The 25321-nt window shown below is 46.2% G+C and overlaps 5 protein-coding genes across 5 annotated transcripts; 2 read left to right on the forward strand and 3 right to left on the reverse strand.

The window, feature by feature from the left end:
* Positions 1 to 2291: 2291 nt before the first annotated feature.
* Positions 2292 to 3576, reverse strand: ADH2_2 (alcohol dehydrogenase; the record flags this gene model as incomplete). The annotated part of the gene is made up of 4 exons (XM_031147527.1): positions 2292 to 2861; positions 2913 to 3028; positions 3057 to 3347; positions 3426 to 3576. The coding sequence occupies 4 exons, from the start codon at positions 3574 to 3576 to the stop codon at positions 2292 to 2294; spliced, it is 1128 nt and encodes a 375-aa protein (XP_031008830.1).
* Positions 3577 to 4371: 795 nt separating this feature from the next.
* deoC_1 (Deoxyribose-phosphate aldolase) lies at positions 4372 to 5172 on the forward strand (the record flags this gene model as incomplete). Its single annotated transcript, XM_031147528.1, has 1 exon — positions 4372 to 5172. One exon carries the CDS (start codon positions 4372 to 4374, stop codon positions 5170 to 5172), a length of 801 nt encoding a protein of 266 aa, XP_031008831.1.
* Positions 5173 to 8290: 3118 nt separating this feature from the next.
* On the forward strand, positions 8291 to 10399 carry LHYA1_G002553 (uncharacterized protein; the record flags this gene model as incomplete). The annotated part of the gene is made up of 1 exon (XM_031147529.1): positions 8291 to 10399. One exon carries the CDS (start codon positions 8291 to 8293, stop codon positions 10397 to 10399), a length of 2109 nt encoding a protein of 702 aa, XP_031008832.1.
* A 331-nt stretch (positions 10400 to 10730) lies between these two features.
* On the reverse strand, positions 10731 to 13275 carry ustP_1 (Peptidase S41 family protein; the record flags this gene model as incomplete). The annotated part of the gene is made up of 4 exons (XM_031147530.1): positions 10731 to 12153; positions 12210 to 12411; positions 12464 to 12856; positions 12906 to 13275. The coding sequence occupies 4 exons, from the start codon at positions 13273 to 13275 to the stop codon at positions 10731 to 10733; spliced, it is 2388 nt and encodes a 795-aa protein (XP_031008825.1).
* A 1131-nt stretch (positions 13276 to 14406) lies between these two features.
* LHYA1_G002555 (uncharacterized protein) lies at positions 14407 to 16351 on the reverse strand (the record flags this gene model as incomplete). The annotated part of the gene is made up of 3 exons (XM_031147531.1): positions 14407 to 14852; positions 15012 to 15492; positions 15638 to 16351. 3 exons carry the CDS (start codon positions 16349 to 16351, stop codon positions 14407 to 14409), a joined length of 1641 nt encoding a protein of 546 aa, XP_031008826.1.
* Positions 16352 to 25321: the final 8970 nt, after the last annotated feature.

The raw sequence follows: 25321 nt of genomic DNA on the forward strand, positions 1-25321 counted from the left end.
AGACAAGCAGTTGTTGAATGATGGAAATGCAATCAAATACACAGAAGCAGATTCAACGATGGGAATTGCACGAAAGGTATTTGACCATCCTCATTAAAATCGCGCGGTGAGTCTGACCACGGTTGTTTTGCTAGATATTTCTTCTGGGTGACCATAAAATCGATCAACATAGCACATCTGCAATTCCAGATGGCTCCTCAGGGCCAGAGACTTTGTTCCAAAGCCCACACATGCGAGATCGCCAGCCAATAGAAGTCATTCTAGGCTGGAAACTCCCGGCTCTAGATATCATGGTGGTCCTCCTGGAAGAGTACTTTGCGTCCGTCCATTTTTTCTCCCTGGTAATTATGGAGCCCAAGTTCCGGCTTCAGTTCGACTCCATCAAGGATGGCTATGCTAGTCCATCGCAGAAAGGTTTCTTGATACTCCTCTCTATTGTGATGGGGCTGGCAAGTTGGTACCGGTCTCAGAGGAATTGCAAAGATGAGCCTCTTCAGACTAAAGAGTACTGGGATATGTGGAAGTCTACCCTATTTCAGCATGTCGAATCACAGATGTTAGACTTAATGGACCGAAGTAGTCTCGCGTCCATTCAGACATGCATTCTCTTGGGAACTTTCTACGTCTATCATGGAAGACCAAATTTATCCCTTTCACTCTTAGGAGCAATGATCAAAGCAAGCCAAGCCATCGGTCTACATCGAGGATCCGATCGCGGGACCTTCAATGATATCGAGGAGAGGAAACGAGTTTGGTGGACGATATATGTTTGGGATAGGTCTGCAGATTCCTCGTTGAGATACACGCACGTGCTTATGCTACTAGATTTGCTTCAATAACTTATGGGAAACCCCTGAGTATAACCGACGAGGACTGCAATGTGACTATGCCTTCCAAATTTGACGAGAGACCAACCTTCCGGACTGGTAATTCGACCCAAGATGATAATTCAATCTGCTACTCAACTTACCAGCGGGAGGTAAGTACTTTGTACATGATTGCGTCTCCGATGATTGAGACAATCTTTGGAATACGCTCGGCGAGGTTTGCTGGCCATACAGCTGGTAGTCAATATTCTGTGCTGGCTCGAAATATCATTCATCGATTGAGGGAATGGAGACTACGCCTACCCGAATACTTAATCTGCAATTTCGATACTGATATTCCAAGGAATACCTCATCAGCGACAAAAGCTCATCGGCTGCAGGCCCTCGCTCTGCAGCTTACATTTGACAATATCATCATCATTCTTTACAGACCAGTGCTAGCACAGCAAGTGGATCAACTATCTAAAGGAAGTCCCTCTGAAACCCAGCGTTCAACCGGCCAGACGCCAGATAAGACACTCTCGGATTCGGGGTGTACAATCCATGCGCTGCAGGATCCTGAATCTTCACAGGCGGAGCAGTGGTGGAGTGCAGCTGTGCGGACCTCGCAAGTCACCGAGCTCCCACAACTTGCTCAACTCGCCACCGATAGCCATCTCGTGGCATTTCTCGCCATCAATCTATTTCATTCAGCAATAGTCATGGTGATTTGTGCTCTCTCTGATCCCTTATCAAACAGGGCGCAAGAGGCAAAGCGTAACATTACCAAAATTTATCGCTTGCAAGTCCTCTTTGGGCAAAGGTCGCAACTCTCAATGCAGAGCGGTTTTGTCCTTCAAGATGTAATAAAGCTACTTCTAGCTCGTGAGGCAGAGGCTATGCTACGCCCTACCACTCGCACAATGACAGGGCAGGAGCCGTCGGTAAGCACGCCCACGTTAGGTCAAGGAGCGCATAATATGTCCGTGGAAGACACCTTGAGATTGCCTTTGAACATGCATCCTAGACAATCGATGAATGGCTTTGAGCTGCAAGCTGAGGATCAAGCTACGAACGATCAGCTGTACAGGCTCAATGACAGTCTTGCCTATGTTCAACGAGGTTGGTCTCTCAAAAAGAAAGGATGGACTGAAATGCTGATTATTATCTGTTTAGTTCTTCCTAATATCAACACTAATGACGGTTACAGCGATGAGTATGCACAGCGAGCCTCTGCTCAGCAATTTGTGGGCATGGAGTCATGGATGAGCGATACTACGGATATAGGAATGACGGGTACGGGATGGGACCAAATGAATCACTCTGGAGACAATTCAGGTGGGCTGTACTGGATGTGGAATTCCCTTGGCATGTCCAACAATCCGCCTCCTGGTAGCACCTTGTAACGCGTGTAAGTTAATTTAAAATAATATACCATGCAATCACAAGCCTAGAATGATTGATATATCTAACGTCTATCTAATACTAGGCATTAAAATTAACCACGATCCTCCCTCCGACTTTCCTAGCTCTCAGCTTCTCTACTGCCTGTGGTAGATTACCTAAGCCACACTTCTCGACAATAGGTTTTAACAAGCCTCTTGCTGCGAATTCCAGCGTGCTGTTTGTGTCTTTGAGACTGCCAGTCAACGTCCCCACCACACTTAATCCTCTCAATATCATCTCCATCGGTTCGCCCCCTACAAACGCCGTACCCGTCGGTGGCATCCCTACACACATTACCTTTCCACCAACCCTGCACATCTTTGGCGCATCCGCATAAGCTTTGCTCGAAGTTGCCGTGACAAACACCCCATGCGCACCTAGTCCATGTGTCAAAGCAAAGACCTCGTCGATAACAGATACAGACGAGGAAAAATCGATAAACGCTTCGCAGCCTAGAGCAAGGCATAAAGCGCGCTTTTCGGCTCCAGTGTCGATGCCTATGACGCGCAAGCCCATTGCATTCGCAAGTTGAATTCCAATATGCCCGACTCCGCCTCCGGCACCTGTAAAGACTGCAAAGTCGCCGGGTTGTAACGCGGAGACTTTGAGCTGCAAAAGGTTAGTACGGCTCTGCCTCAAGAGAAAGATGGAGAAACAAACTGATCGGTACATTGTCGAGCCACTGCACATGATAGGACCCGCAGAGAAGTCGTCTACGGCATCTGGAATAGGTGATGTGTATCGTGCGGGACTAATGATATACTGTTGATAAGTTCCTCTAAAAAGCTTGGATGGAGAATCTACCAGGAACCTTCAATCCCGTCGGTATAACTCCTTTACAGTGGCATTCCATGTCTCCCCAGCAGAGATCACACTTTCCACAGGTATCCCAAGTTGGTTTAATGCCTGCTCGATCCCCGGTCTTCCAGTTTGTAACGTTCGCTCCAAGCGCGACTACAACGCCCGCGCCTTCGTGGCCTGGAGACCGAACGCCATAGTCGCGCATTCGAGGCAAGGCTAGGTCTTCGAGCATGTAATGGATATCGCTGTAGCAAATACCGGTAGTGTTGAGGCGAATCAGCAGTTCGTTGGGGCCTGAGAAACGTCATGAATCATGATTAGAGAAATTCGATCACAGAAAGAAAAGGGAAGATATGGGAGGTATGTATATACCAGGGGTTGGGACTTGAACATCTTCGATGGTTAACTTGTAGTTAGGGCCATTGTTGGAGACGACTCCTGCTTTGCAGGTTAATGGAATAGTTGATTCTTGTGACTTGCCACCTGGGATGAGATTCTCCCCGTCGATGGTGACTGGATGCATACTTTGAGACTGAATGCAAAAAATAGCAAGGAATTGAATTGGAGAAATAAAGTAATATGATGAGAAGTCCAATAATAAAAACCCAACACAATTTGCAAACCCCCACATACTTGACCTCCAACCCCATGTTCAGTTCACCCGATTGTCACAATTTATCCTTCACATAACTATCGTTACAACTCCACAGTTCCTAGTCTCATACGTGGTACATATTTCCGCTAAAGCATGTATACCTAGTTTTGCTTGGTTATTCATACATTCGTACCTAAGATCCTGATTAATGACCATATAAAGCCAATCAAGCGCACTTCTTGCTACAAATTTGACCTTGTCCTAACAATTTCGTATATGGAGTACTATTCCGGCGCCGGCGGATCGCATATAGACCAGGCAATGTTCGGTTCCGGCGGATGAGCTAAGAAATGCCCCACTAATGTAGCCGCCGGAGTGTTATTCGTATCCCTATAGGATGGTTGTCCAAGCGTTCCCCTCACACTACCGGAGGTAGTGCCACTATTCAGAGTACAACACGCAACAAAGTGCAACAGATGACCTAGAATGCCACTCATACAGGGTAAGGTGACACGATTAAGGGTTGAATATTTTCGGTTCCGACGGAGCCAGAAACAAATTATGCCATCAATTCCTTGATTTGAGGACCTGTGGCCTGTATATGGGTTCATGTTATTTACTCGACAGACTTATATAAACCACGAAAGGATATAGTTCAAGTATCCGTTGCATCCATCAACTTCAAAGTGATTTCTCTATACATTTCTGAACATATCCCTCAAAATGGCGTCCTCGATCACATTCCCCTCCACTATATCTGTTTCGCTCTCCGACCTGGCCAAAATGATCGACCATTCGCTCCTGCACCCAACAATGACGGACAGCGAAATTGCAGCCGGCCTCGCAATCGCTGCAAAATACAAAGTTGCCACCGCCTGCGTAAAGCCTTACTCTATCCCACAAGCACTTGCTGCACTCAAAGGAACTGGGGTTGCTGTATGTCCTGTCATCGGATTCCCTGCTGGCAACAGCACGACGGAAGTCAAAGTTTTCGAAGCAACAAAGGCTGCCCAGGCAGGTGGAAAGGAAATCGACATGGTGATCAACATCGGCAAAGCGTTAGGTGGGGATTGGTCGTACGTGGAATTGGAAATCAAGGCTATTAACGAAGCGGTCATCGCGGAGGGGGCGATTCTGAAAGTCATTTTTGAGAATGACTACCTAAAGGAAATAGACATTGTGAAGCTCTGCGAGATCTGTAATGAAGCTGGAGTCGCCTTTGTAAAGACGAGTACAGGGTATGGATTCGTGAAGCAACAGGATGGATCATATAATTACAAAGGGGCCACTTTACCACATCTGAAGCTGATGAGAGAAAATGCAAAGGAGGGAGTGCAGATTAAGGCTGCTGGTGGGGTGCGGACGCTGGACGACTTGCTGAGGGTTAGGGCTTTAGGCGTTACGAGGGTAGGGGCCACGGCGACAGAAGCTATTCTTGAGGAGGCGAAGAAAAGGGGAATTGGGGAGGACAAGGTACAGGTAAAGGTTTTGCCGCCAAGTGAAGCGGCTCGAGGAGGATATTGATAGGAAGAAATCACTAGCTTGGTTGATTAACTGCAATTGAAGTCCCGAGAGTTATGTAAAAAGTTCCCTAATTTGAGTAATTGTTGGTATCATAGGTAACAGGTGTGATCACTTCGTATTAGCTAGTATAAGGTGGTCATGGTTCTGGTTGATGTTGCATGTCATTCTAACTGGATATGGGGGGAAGCGAAGTGGTGATAACCTTTTCGCTTACTCGTACTAAGCTACGCTAAGTCATATACCTAGAAAGTTGGGGATGAAATCCCCATATTCCAACAATAATAATAAGACTGAATTTCGAAAGGCTCGGGATACGGAGTAAATATCCAGGATTGGAATTTTAACCGATCCGATATGCTACGTACATTATACGCGTATAACAAAGCCACTATGGCTATGCTACCGCACATTACCGTCCTTCGGGATTACACGAGGTATGGTGTGATTGGATAATATATTATCCCGTCTTACTTCATTATCATAGCAGAGTTACGTATCTTCAAGTGTACAGAGAAGAGGTTCTAATTGACGGACTTCGCAAAGCACGGATGAACTTGAAAGTGAGGTATATTAGTATTAGTTATCAATTAAAGAACCCTCACATCACTGTTTATGATATAATCTATACAAAATCACGTACAACTATGAATATGCTAGAAGCTCTTAATAAAAAGTAACTACGCAGGCTCCGTCAGCCCCTCATTTTCGATCATTGCTTTTCCTTCCTCAGTTCCTTGCAATTTATTCCATCTAGTTTTAGGGCTCTCTGCAAGTCCCGTATCCCAAAACCAGTCACTCAGCTGAAGTGCTTGTGCGAATAACATTAAAGTGTCGGGATTTTTATCTGGATATGTTTCCCGCAATCCAACCGAATCCGTGAATCCATACCGCTCTCCATCTTTCCCCTCCCCACCAGCGTCGTCTCCTTTCACTATAAATTTGTTAGCGTATAAATAACTGGCATGATGTAGTTTTGGGGGTCAATTTACTTGTATTAATTGCTACGTGGCACAGTTCATGGAAAAAATTCGTCGAAAAGGTGTTCTTCCTATCTAACCTGTTTCCCTCCGTAAAAAACAGATTGTCCAGCGTTTCTGGGGTATTTCCAGTTTGCTGTTTCGTGCAGAATATAACAAAGTGGACGTTGTCGTCTTGCGTATGGTAGCCAGCTTGGTAGACTTTCTGTCCATTAGCTAGTGTGTGTGGGTCTGCACAAAGCAGCTCGTCCGATGAATAACTAGTTTGTTTCTTCGTAACAGGATTTGCTTGATGTTGTGAGCCTAAGATAATCGCGAATGTATAAGTACTGTATTACTTACTGAAGATTCTAGTTTTCTTATCCTCTGAATCTGCATAGAAAGCGGCATCGTCACACGCAACGAAGATTTGCTCAGAAGCAGAAGCAATGCCGGCCATCGTATCCAAATTGTCTGGAATGATTATTAGCAGTCCGTCTTTTTGGTCTGTATGATATCTACTAACCTCCGACTGTATCCATCCATCCACCAATTTGTTCGCTTTCCATGTCAAAGAACGTCTCGATTAACGTTACAGTTCTATAACCATCCCAAGGTGTAGCGCTCTGCTCGAGAGCACCATTTAGCAGCTCTCTTGCTGTGCTGGCCATAGTTGTAACGTCTTTCAGCCATGCTGCACCGCGTACTGCTGCATCTGATCCACATGAATCGGTATCATAAGTAAAGCCAGCCAAAGTTTGATCCAGTAAAAGACTCCAGATTAAAAGTACAACCGAGATTCCGCCAAGGCTCCCCATTGTAAAGAGAGCTAGAGAATGGGGTAGAAAACCAGAAGAAAGAGGGCGGTCTCAATAATAATATTGCTAGAGCAAAAGAGAAACCAGCCAGTAGATAAAATATACAAACCAGCGGATATTATATTAGGTTATTTCGAGAACTTAATCCTATGACACTTTTGCGGCGAGAGTCTCTGCATGTGCCACGATCCTTATATTACGTGCGAACCTAAAGCATCCTGAAAGCAGAAGATATGGGACTGGAACTAATAATAGGAAGTAACTATATTTCGTACATATTCCTTTTCAAATAGGATTCTTACTTCGTTACAGGCGTAACTATTGCACCAAGAAGACCAGGGCAAGGGGGCCTAGCTTTGGTGCGTTTACCACTGTTCTGTACCCCCCTGCTATAGAATTCTTGGCGCAATAGTCACGCCTGTAACGAAGTACAAAGACAGCTTTGGGGGCTGATATATTCCTACTCAAACAACCCACAGCCCCTCTTACCCAGGGAATCTGAAACCGCGATTATTGCGGTGGATAGAAAAAGAGGCACCAATTTATAATGTGCTAGGCTGAGTGGGCCAACACGACAAATAATGTGACGTGAGCATGGATCCTTTGAGCGCCTTACTTAGGCTTAGCGCTTGGCGGCTCCATAGGCGGTATCATTCGGGGATAATTCGAAGTACGATGTACCCAGTAGGAAAGATACAGGATTCTTAAAGCTAACCGAGAGGTATTAGCACCCTTGGATTCAGTATTGAATTTAATCCCTGATTGATTCCGGAATTTAAGAATACTTACGTGGATATCAGTCCCCTAAACTAAGAAGTCTTACTTTGGGTTTGACTTAGCCTTGCAGTCCTGAACGTTTAAATCCGAGTGAGCTATTCATATATTTGGTCTATTCATGCATGCTAAGTTGTAAAGACCTGTATACTTTAAATTCAAATGAAAGCCAGCATCTCAGGTGACCATTCCTTAGGAATTTCCCACAAGTCTTACGAGTAACGGACGTAAAGACAACCTTGGCATTGTTAAAGGATGGCTGATGACTAATGGCTGACGACTGCCAGCTTACTTGTACTATCCACCGCCGCATCCTTCTTCTGATTTTTTATGACTACATCATGTATTTACTAATTGTTTCTGGTGTTATATTTCTATCATTGCGCCGCAGAACAAATGTTCCTGCGATGATGTTTCCATAAATAAATCTTCCTACTTTGTCAGATCACCGCTTAGTCTTATTCCTATACAGATGTCTGTCCTCTTATCTGAGCAGTTCGTCTCCCTTGCCTACCTAGCTCTTGCCTCCTGTTTACTCCGTTTCTGTCACTCCTCCATCTCTTGTTCAAAATGGCTAAAGTCATAGCGTTTCTCAGCCTCTTGGCACTATCGAATGCTTTGGTTTTTAGACAGGATAAATCTACAAATTCTTCAAGTATCACTTCAAGCTCATCTTCTCAGGGTGTGACATTGCCTCGGTTTACTTTGTCCAACTCGTCTACGAGTACTTCCTCCCGCTCGTCGTCAAGTACACCTGGGATATTGTCCAGTTTATCCGGGAGTGCACCTATTACGAAATCCTCTACGAATACCAGGTCAGCCTCATCCAGCTTCAACTCGACCATCTCTGTGACACGCACTTCCAGTTCCAGTAGTTCTGAGAGCTCTAGAAGTTCTAAACTCACAGGGACTGTATCGACCACAAGCTCCACGGTGACTGGATCCAGCAAAATTAGCTCCAATGGAAAGGCATCATCATCATCCTCATCCTCAACATTGAGCTCAAACTCTACCACCACAGCATCAAGCGCAAGTAGCAAGGCGTCATCCGTATCCTCAGCCTCGTTACCTGGAAGCGGCGTTCTACCATTTTCAACCACGAGCTCGAGAAGTTCCTCGGATTCGTCGGGAAGTCCAACATCAACGGTTCCTGTTACTTTTAGTAATACATGGAGTGGCGAAGACTCAACCATATCACCTGTATCTTTCACATGGTTTAATATTCCAACGACTACGATCTCCGACGCCGCAGAAACATCTGAAGCTGTATTCCTTGGAGGCTTATTCTTTGCACTCCAATCTAATCGAAAATGGCTTACGGATGATAAGTTAAGATCTCAATACCTGGACGATGTTCAGAAGACTAAAGACGAAACTCTTGCGTTACTTGATGACCTGGATGTTAAACCTCCTGATATGCCGGACTGTACAAACACAAAAAGAAAGAGAAATGGGCATACATTGTCAGAGAGGCAACTTCGAGCGATACTCCATGACAGGAGTATTATATCTAGTATTGGCAACGCAATCAGCGGTGCTATCAACGATGTTGGAAAGCTGCTTACCTGTGCGAAGGATGTGGTGAACAATTTGGTAGACGGCGTCAATGCGAAAGTGGTGGATCTCACGGAGATTGAAAACCTAACAGACACTCTGGCAGAGATTGCCAAGGATCTACAGAAAGAAGAAGAAAACGATCCATCTTCCACAGAGGGCTCGTCATCCAGGACTTCCGCGACCTCGTCTTCATCTTCCTCGTGTTCTGGCAGCACGGAATTCCCGGTGTGCACTCAAACGATTTCTCTCTCAACGTCCTTCGTATCTGGAGATACGAGCAGTTCTGCCGTTGCTACGATCACAAAGACGAGTTGCTCAACATCTACCGTCTCTGGCTGCAGTGGAACCGGGAAGACGGCCACGACAACAGTCTCGGCTAGTACGTCGTCTATACCGCCTGGGTCAACAGCAGTGCCGTACTACTTGGCCGACGAGAGCGATGCCGATGCTACTGCAATGGCCTTGAAAATTGAAGCGTTCCAAACAATTTTGGCATGCATGCCGTCAAAGTTCACTCTGCCGATACCTACAGCAGGCTGCAAATTTGCTAGTGGCTCCAACGGCACGACCTCAGCCTCCGGTTCATCCACAGTGTCTAGTACAGGTTCAAAACTTAGCACAAGCACGAGATCCTCCGTATCTAGCTCTAAAACTTTATCATCTTCAATATCAAGCACAAGCACGAGATCCTCCGTATCTAGCTCTCAAACTCGATCATCTTCAATGTCAAGCACAAGTTCAACACTCATCACAAGCACGCGATCCTCGGCTTCCTCAACGCGATCATCTTCATCTGCATCTTCAGCAACCTCCACATCCAAAACAAGTACAGCTCCCAAGCCAACCACATCTCTCTACTGCACCAACCCAAGCCTGGAAGACGGCGACGGGATATGCACATGCAACGTAGGAACCTACACAACAACTATAACGCCCTCCGGAGCGCCGGAAACTCCTGTCCGAAGACCATCAGCGTGCCAACGAGCACCAGCACCAGAACCACAAGTTCAGAAATCAAAACGTCTTCAGCTGCCGCTACAAGCAGTACAGCGGCGACGACTTGTAAGACTGATCAGGATTGTGGGACTTGTCCGCTTGCGGGTGAGGTCGCACGGTGCATGACTAATGGGGAGTGTACTTGTGCTACGATGATAGGGAAGAGGATTTGAGCGTGCGTTTTTTAAGGGGGGGGCTTTTACAGTATAAATAGATATGTAGATTGAAATATAGCAATTCAATATTCTGTTTCGAAGCAAGCTATTAATCGGGTACAAAATGGAACTTGTCTTATAATGATAGTATATTTGTTCTGCAGTTCCAAGCCTTTGATCAAACAAATTATTAGTATGTGGGATATTCTAAAACTTTTGCACCCTCCATCTATTCGCCTTACTACTCCGTGTATTACCTCCGACGTCGCAGCTAAATGAAGTTTTTGCATTGACCCTTTCGTCTACGCGATGACTTTCCTACCATGTCTCAAGCTCCACCGTGCATCTTTATTAATCTCCTTCTTGACCACATGTCGTGCAGCGGGCTGCGAAACCACAGACCTCTTAGTCCCCATACCCATACCAGCTTCTCTCTTCGGCAAGCTTCCAGAAGCACAGCTCCCACCGTTAAACGCAGCGCTCGCAGCACTCTTCCAAAGCTCCGTTACGTTGGTGATCATAGGCAGTGTATAGTACAACCTGCAATCTGCCACCTCAGTAACAAATTGTGCCGGCACACCGTCATTCAGATTCCCCCGCAAGATCTGGTCTCTGATGTTGATTCCGCTGCTCGAACTTCGGTTGACGGGTAGATCTGAGAAGCGCTGTAGTGCTGTTGTTTCCTGGGGCGTCGCAATTCCTATAGACAAAGCCTCTTGAGCATTGGCGTATATGTCTCCCCAGCCCAAGATTTGAGCTCCCTTGATACCACCCACTCCTTGAATACCACCAACCTGTGGTCGGCCACCCATTGCAATCGTCTTGACATTCCCTTGTAAACGCATCATCTCGGCGAATAGAGTACACGTCGACGCACAATATCCATCCATCAACATAATCATATTATCGGATTCGAAAGGCTGCGTGAAGTTCTTGCGGCTTCCATAACCAGTGATATCCATGCCTAATCCAAAGGTTTCGTTGCTTGTAGTAAGAGGATCATCTAGGTTCCATCTTAGAATATCGGTAAAGATGTCTGACTTGAACACATGCGCAGCGAACTTTTCATTGAAAGACTGGAATGGCTGATCAAGCAAGTTGAGATCATATCGGTAGTTAAAAAAGCTTTCGTAAAGGGAAATGGTTTCGGCAGATGCAGTGTTTGGATCGTAGTCGGACGGAATAGAATCAGAGTAGATTTTGGAAATTGCAAGTAAGCTATCACTTTCCCGAAGCCGCGAGAACCCATCTTGAGTAATCTGTGGGAACAATTGCCGGAAAAGGTCGTATCCTTGAAGAATATAGCCTCCACCATTCGCACTCAGGTCGATCACAAGCTTGGTCTTTCCAGCCTTGATGGCATCGGCGAAGAACTTCTGTGCAGTCTGTTGAAACTCAAGCGGTGACTCTGACTCGAAAGCTAAAAGACTGATCACAGCGACATCTTCGAATCCTATTCCATCCAGGTAATATCCAGAGACAATTCCATCACCTGTGATATCAATGGGAGTTGGGTATCCAGGGTCAACCACATCAGCAGCATCGGTAGCACTGAGGGCATCGGCTGCTCCATCTTCGCTGTTTGAACCCGAACAGAACTTGGTGTAGAAACTTGGACCATCAGTAACCCCAGTGAAATCTCCTTTCACCTTTCCGACGTTCTCTAGAGTGAGAACAGTTCCATTCTCAAAGGTAAATGTGGTATTTGGACCAGGATAGATGTACCTGATTATGTTTAGTCAAGGATCGGGACAAACTGGAGGAAGAGTTCTTAAACCTACCTCATTCGGCCTCCACCCGAAAAGTAGCCCTTAGAAATAGCACCTGCAACAAAGGCTTTTTCGAAGAACATGGTATTATAAGCGGCATCAGCGTCTTGATTGAACGAAGCGGTGTAAGCAAAATCGGCTACATAAGTGGCAGCATCGATGCCGTTGATTTGAACAACAACAGAAGCAGTGTCTGGACAAGAAGTCGCGTCCTCTGCAGTAGTATTTAGCAATTTGATCGGATTTGAGGTGTCATGATTACGAACCATAGAGATAAATCTGAGGAATCGAAAATGTATCCACGCTGATTGAAATTAGAGATCGTTGTCTGCCCCATTCAATAGCTTCGGTAAGGGCATCAGGGTAGAAAACAAAATGTCCGTCATGAGCCTTTGCAAATACGTTGTATAAATCGGCCTGAAACTCATATTCGTTGGGATAGACATCATTTTCCAGATTTGCCTTTACTGAAGCAAGGTACCCGAAAATATCAATAGGGGGGTAAAAGTAATTTGGCGGGGGATCTTTTTTGTATGCAGAGTCTGACTGCCATTCCAGATACGGTTCCATAGAGTCCACCAAAGCAAGAGCTGCGTCTTTATGTAACGGAACTGAATTTAGGCAGTCATATGCCAATGATGCTGCGACAGTTGGGGTTGCTAATTTTGTCAACCTCGTCGAATTTCATTTCATGGAACAGAAACATACCAGCTGGAGAAACAGCTCTTTGGGCAGCGGCTAGACTACTCACAGTTGCACACGCGCCTCCAATTACACTAGAAGTACTCGAAGCACTAGACGTACTAGTGACTGATGTTGTAGATGCCGCAATGCAGCTACAGGCGCTCGAAATCCTCAATGTTTGGTTCCCATTTTGATCTAGCGTGCAAGCCTCAGCGGCATACGTCGGAATAGCCGTAGCAGCCACGGAGCTCTGGGTGAAAGTAGCACAGAACGATTGAGCAGCCTCGAGACGACCTGGTGTCTGAGTTGCTCTCATGGCGCGAAGACAATTATCTGCATTGCATGACCCTGAGACCAAAGTGGCCAGGAGGAGAGTGGTGAAGGCGTGCAACATGGTGACTTTGCAAGAAGGAAATCTAGACCTGGAAAAGATCCCAGTGGCATGGGATGGGTGTGTTTATGTATGTTGTCGATCTCCTAGCTTCATGTATCGCCCCAGAAATTAAAGCAGTTGCAGGTACACCTGCTTAATATGGATAAGCAAGGCGGGCTTATTAAAAGCAACACGCATGGGGTGAATATCGGCATGCGGAGCTCCCTTGCAAAGTTGGTAGATAAGAAAGGGAGGGATTGATTGCCCTAAATGCGGAGAAAATGTGATATAACTCTCGGAGAATTGTCATTGGCTACAACTCCGCTTCTAAAAGTGATAGCAATGTGTTGTCCTTGGGTATTTGCTTAAAATGCATCTCGGTGCCTGTCAAAGACGCACGGAAACGTTGGCACGGATACCTCGGGACCGTGCATATCGACGAATAACGTGATATGTCAAGAGGAAACTGTGGTGTTGAGGTGAGGGACGAAAAGAAGGCTGCTTGGCGTGTCGAATATGGCAGGTGGCGTCGTCACGCTAGGCTGCCCGCTTAGCCTGAATACGAGTAAGATGGGTTTTTATTTTATATTTATAGTGCAAGTAGTAATTAGCTATGACCCTGGGATTCTTTGTTCGGGTTTGAAAACCCACTGCATAGATAATAGCACCTTGCTGAACCGTCTCTTTTGAATAATGTGTTGGATGTTTTGCAATAGACTAGCGGGGCGAGGCGAGGCGAGCCCCTGAGAGCTCGCTTCCAGTCGCCCCTGAATTAAGCTTGAAAGCGCCACCCGTAGCCATACGCTACTGTAGTTACGCTACTGTAGTTACCCCACCTATATATACCTCAAAGTAAACAAAGTAACCCAGCATCCCGCGTTGGTCAAGATGGGCTCTTAAGTAGCAGATTCAAATTGGCCGCACATTATAGCTGAGGTCTGGATGGAACACTCAACACAGCAGGAGTAGGAATTGATTGTTGAAAATGTATTCTAACCAAAAAGGCTTCTGCAAACTGTGTGTAACCACTAATCCATATCTATTCTATCTGGATGGTCGCTTGCGCCATGCTGGAATCGATCCTAGCTGTACCACAATGCATTCCCAGTCTGAAACGCCGTCACCTGTATAAATCATTCGGGTATCAATCATTCACTCAGAATGAGACATTGTGTAGCAAAACGCCAGAGCACCATCGACCCCACCTTCTAATATCCCTACTTGTTCTTTCAAACCTTTGTTCTCCGCGCGTAGTAAACCGACAGTATCCCAAGCAACACTTGCATCTTTGCCCCGGCAATTCGTGCATCCATCGACTCCCATTCCAATGCCACCAAACTTATCATCCTCCTCAACAACAGCTGGTGTAATGCCCTGTAAAAACTTCTGGAATGTGCTCTTTTGTTGCAAAGATAGTCTTGGTCGCTGTGAAGGCGGATTTGTATTCGAAACCGTACGTGTAAACTCAGCCTGTCCCAATTCAGGGGTGCTCGCCATAGTCGAAACCGAGGCGGTCGTAAAAGTTGGCGAGCGGGAACGTGAGAATACAGATTCGGATTCGGTGTCTGAATCGCCTTCGGTGCTGAGATCAGCTGAGCCTGTAAAGAAAACGAGTTAGCTTTGTCCGGAAGGAGGAGTACTGATAATGTTCAAGAGCTTTGAGACAATCTTAGAAATCTGGGTTAGGAGCTCCAGAAATCTCTCTTGTAACTCTTGAATGCTAGAAACGGAGATATATAGGATCGGGTCATTCTTACCTCGCCATTTCTTCTGTTTCCCATGCGCGTTTGATATGCCAAGATCCTCGCTCAAAATGTCGGGCACCTCATTGTAGCTTCTTGAATCTCTTGCACTCGCTTGGATCAGCGCAATTGATTTTTCCCTTGCTTCTTTCTCCGCTGTCCTGGCCTGTTTTTCTCTCTCGAGTTGTGCTGTTAAATCAGCAACCTTGGCATCTTGCTCTGAAACTCTTGAAGCCATATCCTCAAGTTGCGTCCGCAGACATGTTGCCCGGGTTGATGCTTCTTCTAGCTCCTCTTCGATGGCGGATTTGTCCGCGCTGAGTTCATGGAGGGATAGCGTGCGAAGTTTATATGCCGTCTGTAGCTTGAGCAAAATTCCCTCTGCATTCATGAGAAGATTCTTGAATGACGCTGGCGAGAAGGGATCTTGGGCGTTTCCTTGTGGAAAGAGAGCCTGGGTAACATCAAGGGAAAGGAATTCGTCATCATTCATCATCTAGAGAGAGAAAACAGTTAGCTATTGCTTCAAGGTTTAGGAGCAGAATCGAATCATGACTCAAGAGCTGTGACAGCCTCGGAGCAGAAGCTCGAGATATTCTTCCGACTCCTAGTTATGAGATGTGAAATCATGGGGTTCTTACGTCTGCAGGGAGCTGGATAGTGTTCTTGATGGGTGTTTTTGGAGAGAAGAAGTTGAACCTCGATGTCTGTGGTTTCGATTGCGTCGTGCTTACACTACTTGTGGAATCCATTGTCTGCAGCGTAGGCCGTTTTTGGAGCTTCCCAGGTTGACGTTCTGGGGATGTGGACCTTGAAGAAGACATTGAGGGGGGAGGTGGAAGCTCCTCTCCACCAACAGGTACGCCTAGAGCAACTGGAGCAGAAGATCCTGTAAACCAAGAGGCCAGCCCACCTTTCGATTTATCAGCAACCTTTATCATGCCGTCTCGGTCGCCCGTAAGGGTAGACATGAATTCGTCCTCGATTCTCTGCTTCACCGGACTTCGCTCCGGAGACTTCGAGTTTGGATGGGGTGTTCGAAAGGGCAGCAAGTCGGTAAGTGAGCGTTGATGGGTTCGAGGTTGGCGTGCTGGTTGTGGTTCCTCTTCCGCAGAGAGAGGAATGCTTCGAGGGAGGGCTGCGAGCGCAGGGGGAGAAGGGATGCCTTGTTCGAATGATAGAGCTATTCCGCCAGCAAAGTCCTCCGCATAGTAATCATCGGCCCATACTTTCTGCAATGACGAATCTCTTGATGCGCCCGGGGTATTGGCGACGGAGAGCGTTCTTTGATGCGATGGTTTGGGGAGAGATCGAGAGGAGAAAGGCTCGAAGCTTGTGGAAGGAGTGTTTTGCATTGTGAAATGTGGAAGCCCCTGGTCAGATTTGCATCAATTGTCCCTACTGCCTCCTCTTTGGGCTGGATTCGTGGAAGAGGCGTAGTTCCGCGTAGGGTATATCAGATCGGCGTCCGCTGGTATCCTAGTCGGTCTTCGATAATGTTCATGCGTCGTCCCACTTTGTGTCGGAGGTGAAGGACCAAGCGGATCTGTTGATGCGGAATGGAAGACAAGAGAGAAAGAAGAGCCGAGAGATGTAGATAAAATAGTCTCCTCTAGTCTTCTAGTATTCGATAAAACCGAGAAACAAAAGCAGTAAAATATCGAAGCGTACGTTGGTTGTGTTGTGATTCTTGTGCACCTTGAATAATGAAGATCGTTATCGGTCAACGAGGTACTCGTACGGTATAGCCCGAGCGTTCGGTAGGTTCTCGAGTCTGTGATTGGCGGTATTCGTCTGGTATGTTTCGGAAATCCAAACTTTTAATGGAACTGATCAGATGAAAGCTGGAAACGTTCTGTTGTATGTTTTGATCACAAAATACAAAGATTAAGAATTCATCTCACCAAGTATGTCGTGTCGTGCCGCGTGTTATGTTATATTTAGGGAGGTTGGTGTTGACTTTTTCGCGGGGCTGGGACTATACAGTACGAATCCACCCTCAACCCTGAAATCCTGGAAAAATCAGGATTTCGCTCTTTATCGCCAGCAAAATTATTTCAGGATACAAGGTACAGTTTTCGGGATTATGTTTCCTATGCACGATAATGATAATTCGCTAGGTTTTGTATGACTTTACGAGGCTGCTTTATGCATTGTCCCCAAAACTCCAGAAGGACAGTAAAAGCATAGTGCTAAGTGCATCAAGTAACGTTTAAGCGGCTATAGCCTCTTCTCTTATACTCTATTCTCTACTAGTAAGTTAGTTTTAATTTTGCTAAAGCCTTCAGGTTTTATTTAACTTCACAAGATTGCTTTATGCATTATCCGCAAAAATCTAGAAGTATATTAGGCGAGCTATTGTGCACCAAGTACCAAGTAACGTTTAAGCGGCCACAGCCTCTTCTTTTATACTCTGATCTCTCCTATTATCATACGGAGTATATCTTCCTTTGAAATATTCGCGGATCTTCAGCCGGATAACAAAATTGTCACGTGCATGATCTGACTCGAGGCCCCGTATTTATTAACCTACAATTGCAGCTATATCCATCCGTAAAAGCACATTACGTGAATAAACACATGGAAATTCAAGCATCAAATTTGTAACCAATCCAAGCCTTAGGAATTTAGTGCATGTATAATTGGTAGAGCCTATTTAATTCGTGGATTTGGTCTGGTAGTATTTCTATTGTAGTCCTATACTTGGCACTCAGACGTCTTGAGGAATTTGAACTGCAGAAGGACATCGACAATTCGTTATCGAACGGTCAATGGACCTTGCAACCTCTGGCGCAAGTATTATATGGCGACACTTCTTCTTCATTCTGCACGCTACCAGATGTGCACTGGAGGAGCTTGCAGTTACGCAGCTTCTTATTAATGATGCAGAGGGAAATGACCTTCTCAAGTGAACAGCCCAATGTTTTTGGTCATAGCACTTTACGCTTTCAACTACCAAGAAGCTTCGTTCTCCCAAGACTAGTAGTGCTGGGGTTGCCTCGCTGGTGGTCCTGGGTGAAAAAGAATGATCTCTCTTGTGACTTGCAATTGTAGCAAGATTCTGTCACTTGACATCCAAGGCTGTCCCATTAATTAGGAGGAGGATCCTTGTCTCCCATCCCATCTAACGCACTCGAGCTCCGCACACCGACTTGGTGGCGGAAAGTATTGGGTGTCATCGGCTTCCGCCGGTCTGTTCGTTTGCGACTTGCAACAAAAGTTCAGTATCCAATTCCTTCATTTCCACGTGCCCAGGTGAGTGACACAGGATATGGTGGTGATGCAATATTACGAGCTTGTGTAATGTAGGGGCGATCAAGTTGAGACAACAGAAAGGACAGATCGATAAGTGATAAAATTTGAGGACCGGGGAAAACCCAAATGGTAGTGAAATAATGATAGGGGAGAAGAGAAGAAGTGAGGGATGGTATGCATTCTGCTAATATTACAGGCTTAATGTCGTCCTGCGAACCAATAAGCCATATTCCTATAGTATCGTACACTGCCCCAACAGCGGCAAAAACTGTAGCCACTCGCCTGCCGCCTGTCATCTCCGCGTACAGGCTTTCGACCAGATATTGTCTTCCCAGGAATATAGAACAGAGATGAAATGCCTCCATATACGTGGCGCGTATAATAATCCGCTTTGAGGTTCGGACATTCTTTCAGTGATGAGTGGAATGTCCGGCGCTGAGCTCACTGCGGATTCCAGTAAGCTATGAGGGTTGAGGTTGACAGGAAACATCAGGCTCGGTCAGAATTATCTCGCAGGGGGGGCCAACTTGTGAAGTCAAGATGGAGGATTTTCAGAGACCCATTTTGATGAGTAGACCTCCTAGACCGGTCAAGACACCGTCCCAGAGATCATAGACCTCCCACCAAATAGTACGAAAGATTCCGAACATTTCGGGATGTTGATGCCGATGCTGATGCTGATATGCGTGGTGATGATGGTGGTGGCGGGCAGCAGGAAACTGACCGCGGGTTGTATGTGTGCGTTGAGGCGTTTCGATGGATTGCTTTGATATGTATTTGTGAGGAGATGGATGGAGCAATATTTGCTCTCACAAGAGGCTGCTAGAGCCATATATATGCTTACAGACGGGCCGGCCTTCTCCTCTGGTCAGCAGAGCTGAGACTGGGAGTTCTTGGCTTGTTGATCACGATCATAACGAGCCACTCGTGAGCCATAAACCTAGTACAACACCTGATAAGATGTACCTGAGAATGTGAAATGGTGTGGGGTGACAAGGATAATAGCAAGGCTGTGTTGAGCACATGGACAAATAATATAGCAGCTGATTCATCCGTCGGTGCCTTGTTGAAGTGAGGAGCGGCTAAACAAGGTATAAGTAAGGTGGTGGCGGGGTTTCATCTTGGCATTTAATCCCCGCGGTGGAAGAACCCCTCCGACCGGCAGGAAATTACTAAGCATCTCAATATCTTAGCGATTTGGTTGAAAGACCACCATTTCTATAACAGACCACAACAGGGCATTTTCAACCCCTTGCGGGAAATTGAGGGTTTGTATTGTCATAGTATTGTTTTACTTCACCGCTTACTGTCTATGCTGCCTATGAAGTTCACCACCATAAATCAATCCTCCGGAACTGTAACACAAGTCTTCGACTGACTCACCAAATCATCTGCCTCAATCTACTCAAGGCACATCCACAAACTGCAGGCGTCTTAGCAGCATCATTATCACCTCACTGATTAAACCGTCGCTGGGTGCCAAATCCCCATCGCTTAGGACCTACCACATCCTTTGGGAAGAGCAGACCAAAACCCTGCTCACCACATGTGTGACAGCGTCCTATCTTGGTGTTTCATAGCCCCACAACGGATCCCAAAAGGCTTCTACTCGGTCTGGCTCTCCAAATGCCCTTTTGCGTTTGCGTGTTGGGGCGTCGGTGCGCGGATAATCATAAACTTGATATCCGTGTTCACGCCCAAATGCACGTTCTCTTTGTGCGTCATAGACGGCGATTTCATTTCTCATTTGTCGCAGTAGAGACTCCCGCCGTGCAGGTGTGAAGTTATAGTGTTTATCTGTCTCTTTTGGTGGTGTTGGGCTTGCGTTTCTTGTAGAACTTCCATCAGGTCTTGCTGGCAGAGTAGTTGACTCCGAGTGCCTGGATAGATGCGGGGTATGGTTAAAGATGTGCCGGAGAAGGAAGTTTTTTGTATGCTTGACTTACCTTGTTGCGGGTACATCCTGGCTTCCGGTTTGTCTAGTTGCGGAAGTCCTATGTCTTGGACGCTCAATATTATTCGGATACGAAAGATATAACCACGTGAAAAAATCTCTTGGAAAGTCATCTCTGGAGTCAGAAACTGAATTATCTCCGTCATCACTTCTCCACAATTCGCTTTCCGATTCTAAGGGATATGGGCTCGGTGCTCCTTCCCTTACGGCTCTGCCATTCTCTCTGTTTTGATTGCTGCGATGCATTCTACGTTCAGCTCTTTTTAGGTTTTGGGAGTTAGGTAATGTGATGTAAGTTCATTAGAAGGCAACCGATGCGGCTTCTGTCCTTGTTAATTCAAGTATTATGTTCTAGGGGGGCAGGTTGGGCGGATATTTATACCCATAAAAAAAGAAGCTGTTAGTGAGAGTTAATCCTTTGCCATGGGAATCATTCATGCAAGTGGTTATATTAATAACCAGACTGCTGGAGTGACATTCATTGATAGCAGTCCGAAGAGGCATGTTGCAGTTGACGACATAGCGGCAACCAGACACGGAATTGAGAAGAGGTATGTCTGACCCGGAAGCATTTGTTACCCCGAGACCTTTCCATCCCGGTTTCAATATGTAATCTCAAATCCTCATTATCTGAAATTAATTTTCTTTTGCCATATCGCGGTATGCGTGGATCATTGATCCTAGAGATATATATTTGATCATCTCGTTTTCGATTTCAAAATCAGGCTGTATTTCAAAATTCATAAAAATTCAGACATTACTTCCAGCCTCAATATTCTTGGTGTTCAAGCATCCACTTCATCCGCTTTACACAAACCAGCAGCTGCGCATCAACCTCCGCATCCTCGTACCCGACAATCCAGCGATATTCCTCCACCTCCCAAATAATCCAGTCCACAAAATCCTTCCACGTCCCCAAATCCAGCGACGGTCTTTCCAGCTTCAGAGCTTCCTTCCCTTTCTCCAAGCTCATAATATTCTCCAGTGCCTTGATCACTTCTCCACTTCTCGCGCTAGGCGCCTCCTTTAAATAGCTCTCGAGAGCTGTCAGAAGACAGAGCTTAAAAGCCTCTAGTATTTTCTTCGTCTTCTTCTGCCTCATCATCTCTGCAAAGGTTTCTCCCGCTTCTTCGCGCAATGCTTCTTCTGAGACGCCAACGCCTTCATCGACATGCATGTCTGATTTGAGTTGGCCTAACATCTTATGCAGTATTCGAACGTCATAATGAATCTTCTGAAACGCATTGGATTTTTCATTTATCGAATTCTGTATTCCAAGCAAGGTTCTGAATTTCTGTCGCTCTAGTACCTCACAGTCTTCGTTTTTCGACACAATGGGAGAAGGAGTGCGGGAGTCTTGTTGGCAAGAGTCTTCTTTTTCGGATGCCGATTCGGATTGCGTTAGAGAAGGCTCAGAAGAATAGTGGGACGATGTCGAAGATAATCTTTCCTGTGGTGTTTTGTCACAAGCAGCTAGCCAGCGCTCTGTAAGATCTTCAAACCCTTCCTCGCCAAGCTAAGGTGGTTGGAAACGAGCGCTAAGGTTGCTTTCTTCATGGACCCCTACCAGACTTTCTGCATCTTTCCTCTCCCCCTCTAGTGTGAGTTTGGACGGGGGTGAATACATGTTTCTTGATTGTCGTGCTGGGGTCAGAATGAATTCAACAGATGCTTGAATGTCCTCGAAGATCAGCTGACGGTTATGGAGTTTTGTGTCTCGAATAACAGGTCTTGGGAACTTGAATATAAACAGGGAAGCTGTAGGGGAATCAGAGCTGGCTCATTCGGCAGAGTTTAGGTCTGTGAGTCATGAATTTTCTGGACGTGTATGATTCTCGGCATTATTCACAGAGTCGCGTCCAGTGAAACATTCGATCGAGCAGCGCTGCGACAAAACTTGCTCCCCATTTCCAGTGTCACAACAGCTCTCTTTTAAATTTCCAAATGCCTGCATTGGTCTTATAAGCTACACGTATATCAAACAGAATTCCCGAGTACCACTACACTACACTACACTACACTACACTACTAGCTTGCTATCGAACTGTGCCAAAGATCACTACTAAGTCTCGCAGCCCGCTCATATGCCTCTTCCTCCGCCAGTCGGTTCTTGATTGATCTCCGTCCCCCATACACACCTGCACTCGGCGGGCTATTTATACTGCCTAGAGGCACTGCAGACGTAGGACGAGACACCTGATGCAGAATCGGCGGGCTCCCTCTAGTCTGAACAAGTTGGTCAGGAGATGTCGATGTCGATGTCGATGTCTTGGACATTGCGGATCTGCGGTGCTGGATAAAGCGTTGCGGTGAAGAGGACCTGCCGCTCTTATAGTGATTTCGAACCTGGCGATCGGGCGAGGAAAGCCTCCTGGATAATGCTGTAGGTTGCAGCCCTTCGCTTATACTGGCTGAGAATCTCTCGGGCTTGTTCGGAGATAGTTGCTGGAGCGGCACTTTTGGTTGATACTTTGCTGGGTGGGGGGACTCCGGTAACTGCTGAGAGCCTGAGTTTCTTTTCAAGTTGACATGCTTGGTTGGTTTCAACTGCGGGGAAATTTTCTCGGGTAGAGTGGCCTTCTCTGGGCTTGAAAAAATGCCCTTGAATTTCGCAATGCCGCTATCGCTCGTTCTTCTCCCGCCGCCTTTCACGATTCTCAGGAATGTTCGAGACATCTTCTCGTAGTTCATATCCAGCTTGCCGTGGTCTTCAACAGATGATGCTCTTCTTAAGAAGAGCAGAGATTTGACAAGGTAGTCGATGTCGTGTTGCATCGGAGAGTAGCCACCCGCTTCCATCTTCCGACACCCTCCAAGCAAGGATTCAGGTGCTCGGTAGTCCAGCCGTCTCTTGTCATCTTTCGTGTAGTTCGTATTATATCTTCTGATCAACAAAATTATGTCGAAACAATCTGGTGATACAGTGTGGGTAGCCATGATATACGTCTTAGCAGGTAGGTTCAGGAAATTCAAGTGCTTTGCCGAACTTTATAATAGTGGTACTTTTAAGGTTGTCAGTTGGAAAAACAGTATATGTTGGTGAATTTTTCTGCTTGTTTGATAAAAGTAGAGACACTGAAGAAAATGAGTCGGGGAATGGGGGGGGGGGTCAAGTTTATTCACAGCTCAAGACCTCGACGATACGTAAATTCCAACAACCTAACACTCCAACACAACAATCCAACAATCCTAGAACTACGTGAAAACGCCTCGGCGTCTTAGAATAACTACAGAAAAGCGAGCGATATGAGCCCGCGTTTCAGATAACACAGCCGGAAGGATAGCAATCGTAAAAACCCCGATTGGAGCGTTGGATAGTGGATAGATGCATGATTTATGCACGGTTAATTTGGGCTATTTTGGGAATATCATTGGATGTTAGAGCGAGCGTCCTCATGGCAGGATTAAAAGGCAAATAACGAGAATTCTGGGGTGGGCGGAAATTCCGGGGTGGCTGGAACATCTAAAACACTGGTTCGCCGAAATCTGTCTAAATGGAAAGTCTTTACCGTGGAATATACGTACAATTAAAGAGTGTTCGCGGAATGTTCCTTACTTCATACAAAACAGCCTCTTTATGCTACTCGTAATCTAATCTAATCTAATCCGAACCCCAACAACATGTTGAGCCCTGATATATGCATTCACAAGTCATCTTAAGCATGACCACCAAATATACGTCCACGAGATGACTATTTCTTGAACGGTCATACCTATTGTGGTGGGGTTCAAAGGGGCGTCACGTGAAGTGGAGGTATGCAGCTAAAATGCATCGCACCATATAAATACGAGCGCTTCGACAGACTTAGAGCACTATCCATTCTACATACACATTCTTTTGCATAGCATATTATATATAAATTATATTACGATGAAACTATAAGTCAGATCCTAGCCTAGAGTTTGCGATTGTGTTGTCCCTCCACACTATCATATGAAGTCGTCGAAGAGACTCGGGAGTTTATTGAAGTTCTGGATATGAAGAACACATAATTACTGAAAAGGTCACTATTCGGGAGCATGAGATTACCCTTGGTATCTTGGAATGTGGGATGAAAGAAGTTTGAAGAGAAGTGCAAGGAGTAGGCGAAGGTTTATTGATGGAATGCAAAGTTTGCTCAGCAGGTCAAACCCCTTCTAGTGATTGTCAAAAGTAACAAAATGAGAGAAAAGCAGCAATCCAGGTTCACACTGAAAGCAAACCATGTGGTGCTCTTGATATCTCAGATTCAATTGATTGTTACTCCATAGCTCCATTTACATTCACCAGCAGAAGCTGCAACTCAAAGTCAGTCACACATCGACACTACACTCCTTAACAAAGAACACGACAAAACTCTGGATCTAGAACCCAAACTGGGCTGCGACTACCCGTCCCCAACTCTCCCACGTTGGCCTACTCAAATACATTTCGCACCGCTCACTTACCTTAACGTAATTATCTCTTGCTCGCACCTTCCCTCTGTCTGTCCGTCACCAGTCCGAGGCTCACTCACTTACCATGGACTCGCGAATAACCCATCACCAGCACGCGCACGCGAGCACACCCCCCCTATTCTCACACCACCAGCGCCAGCCCTCCTCCACTCCATCCTCTAATGTCTTCTCCAAGATGTCCGCCGCTTCCGTCTCGCAAGCACAAGACGCGCTAGACGCTGCGCCGCTGCCGAATACCGATTACTGGAGCTGGAGGTGTTGCCGGGTACGTTCAATGTCTATCTACCCTAGGTACTATTCACAGGCCGCGAAGAGGAGAGTCAGAGTGCAGTGGAAGCAGTGGTGAATGCTGATGCAGGTGCTCGTGCAGTGCAATAACAATAACATGGGACAGCCATCTGAATATGGCAGTTGTCCGAGATGTATGCATGAGCGGTGCTTGAGATGTCGGATCAAGTGGGGTGGCAGTAGCAATGGTAGCGCACAGTCGTTTGGAGACAGTGGCAGTGCTGGAGATGCGCGCAAGGAAGACGGAAGCCGCAAGGGTGAAAGCAAGGGGAAGGAGAAGGAGAAGCAGGATGGAAAGGAAAAGGGAAAGGGAAAGATGTTCTACTTGGGGGGCGATTAATTCGTGAAGTCTGGCTGGCTGGCTTTCTCGACGGAGGAGGAATTTGTAATT

Source organism: Lachnellula hyalina (genome assembly GCF_007821495.1).
Source record: "Lachnellula hyalina strain CBS 185.66 chromosome Unknown contig00011, whole genome shotgun sequence".
NCBI lineage: Eukaryota > Fungi > Ascomycota > Leotiomycetes > Helotiales > Lachnaceae > Lachnellula > Lachnellula hyalina.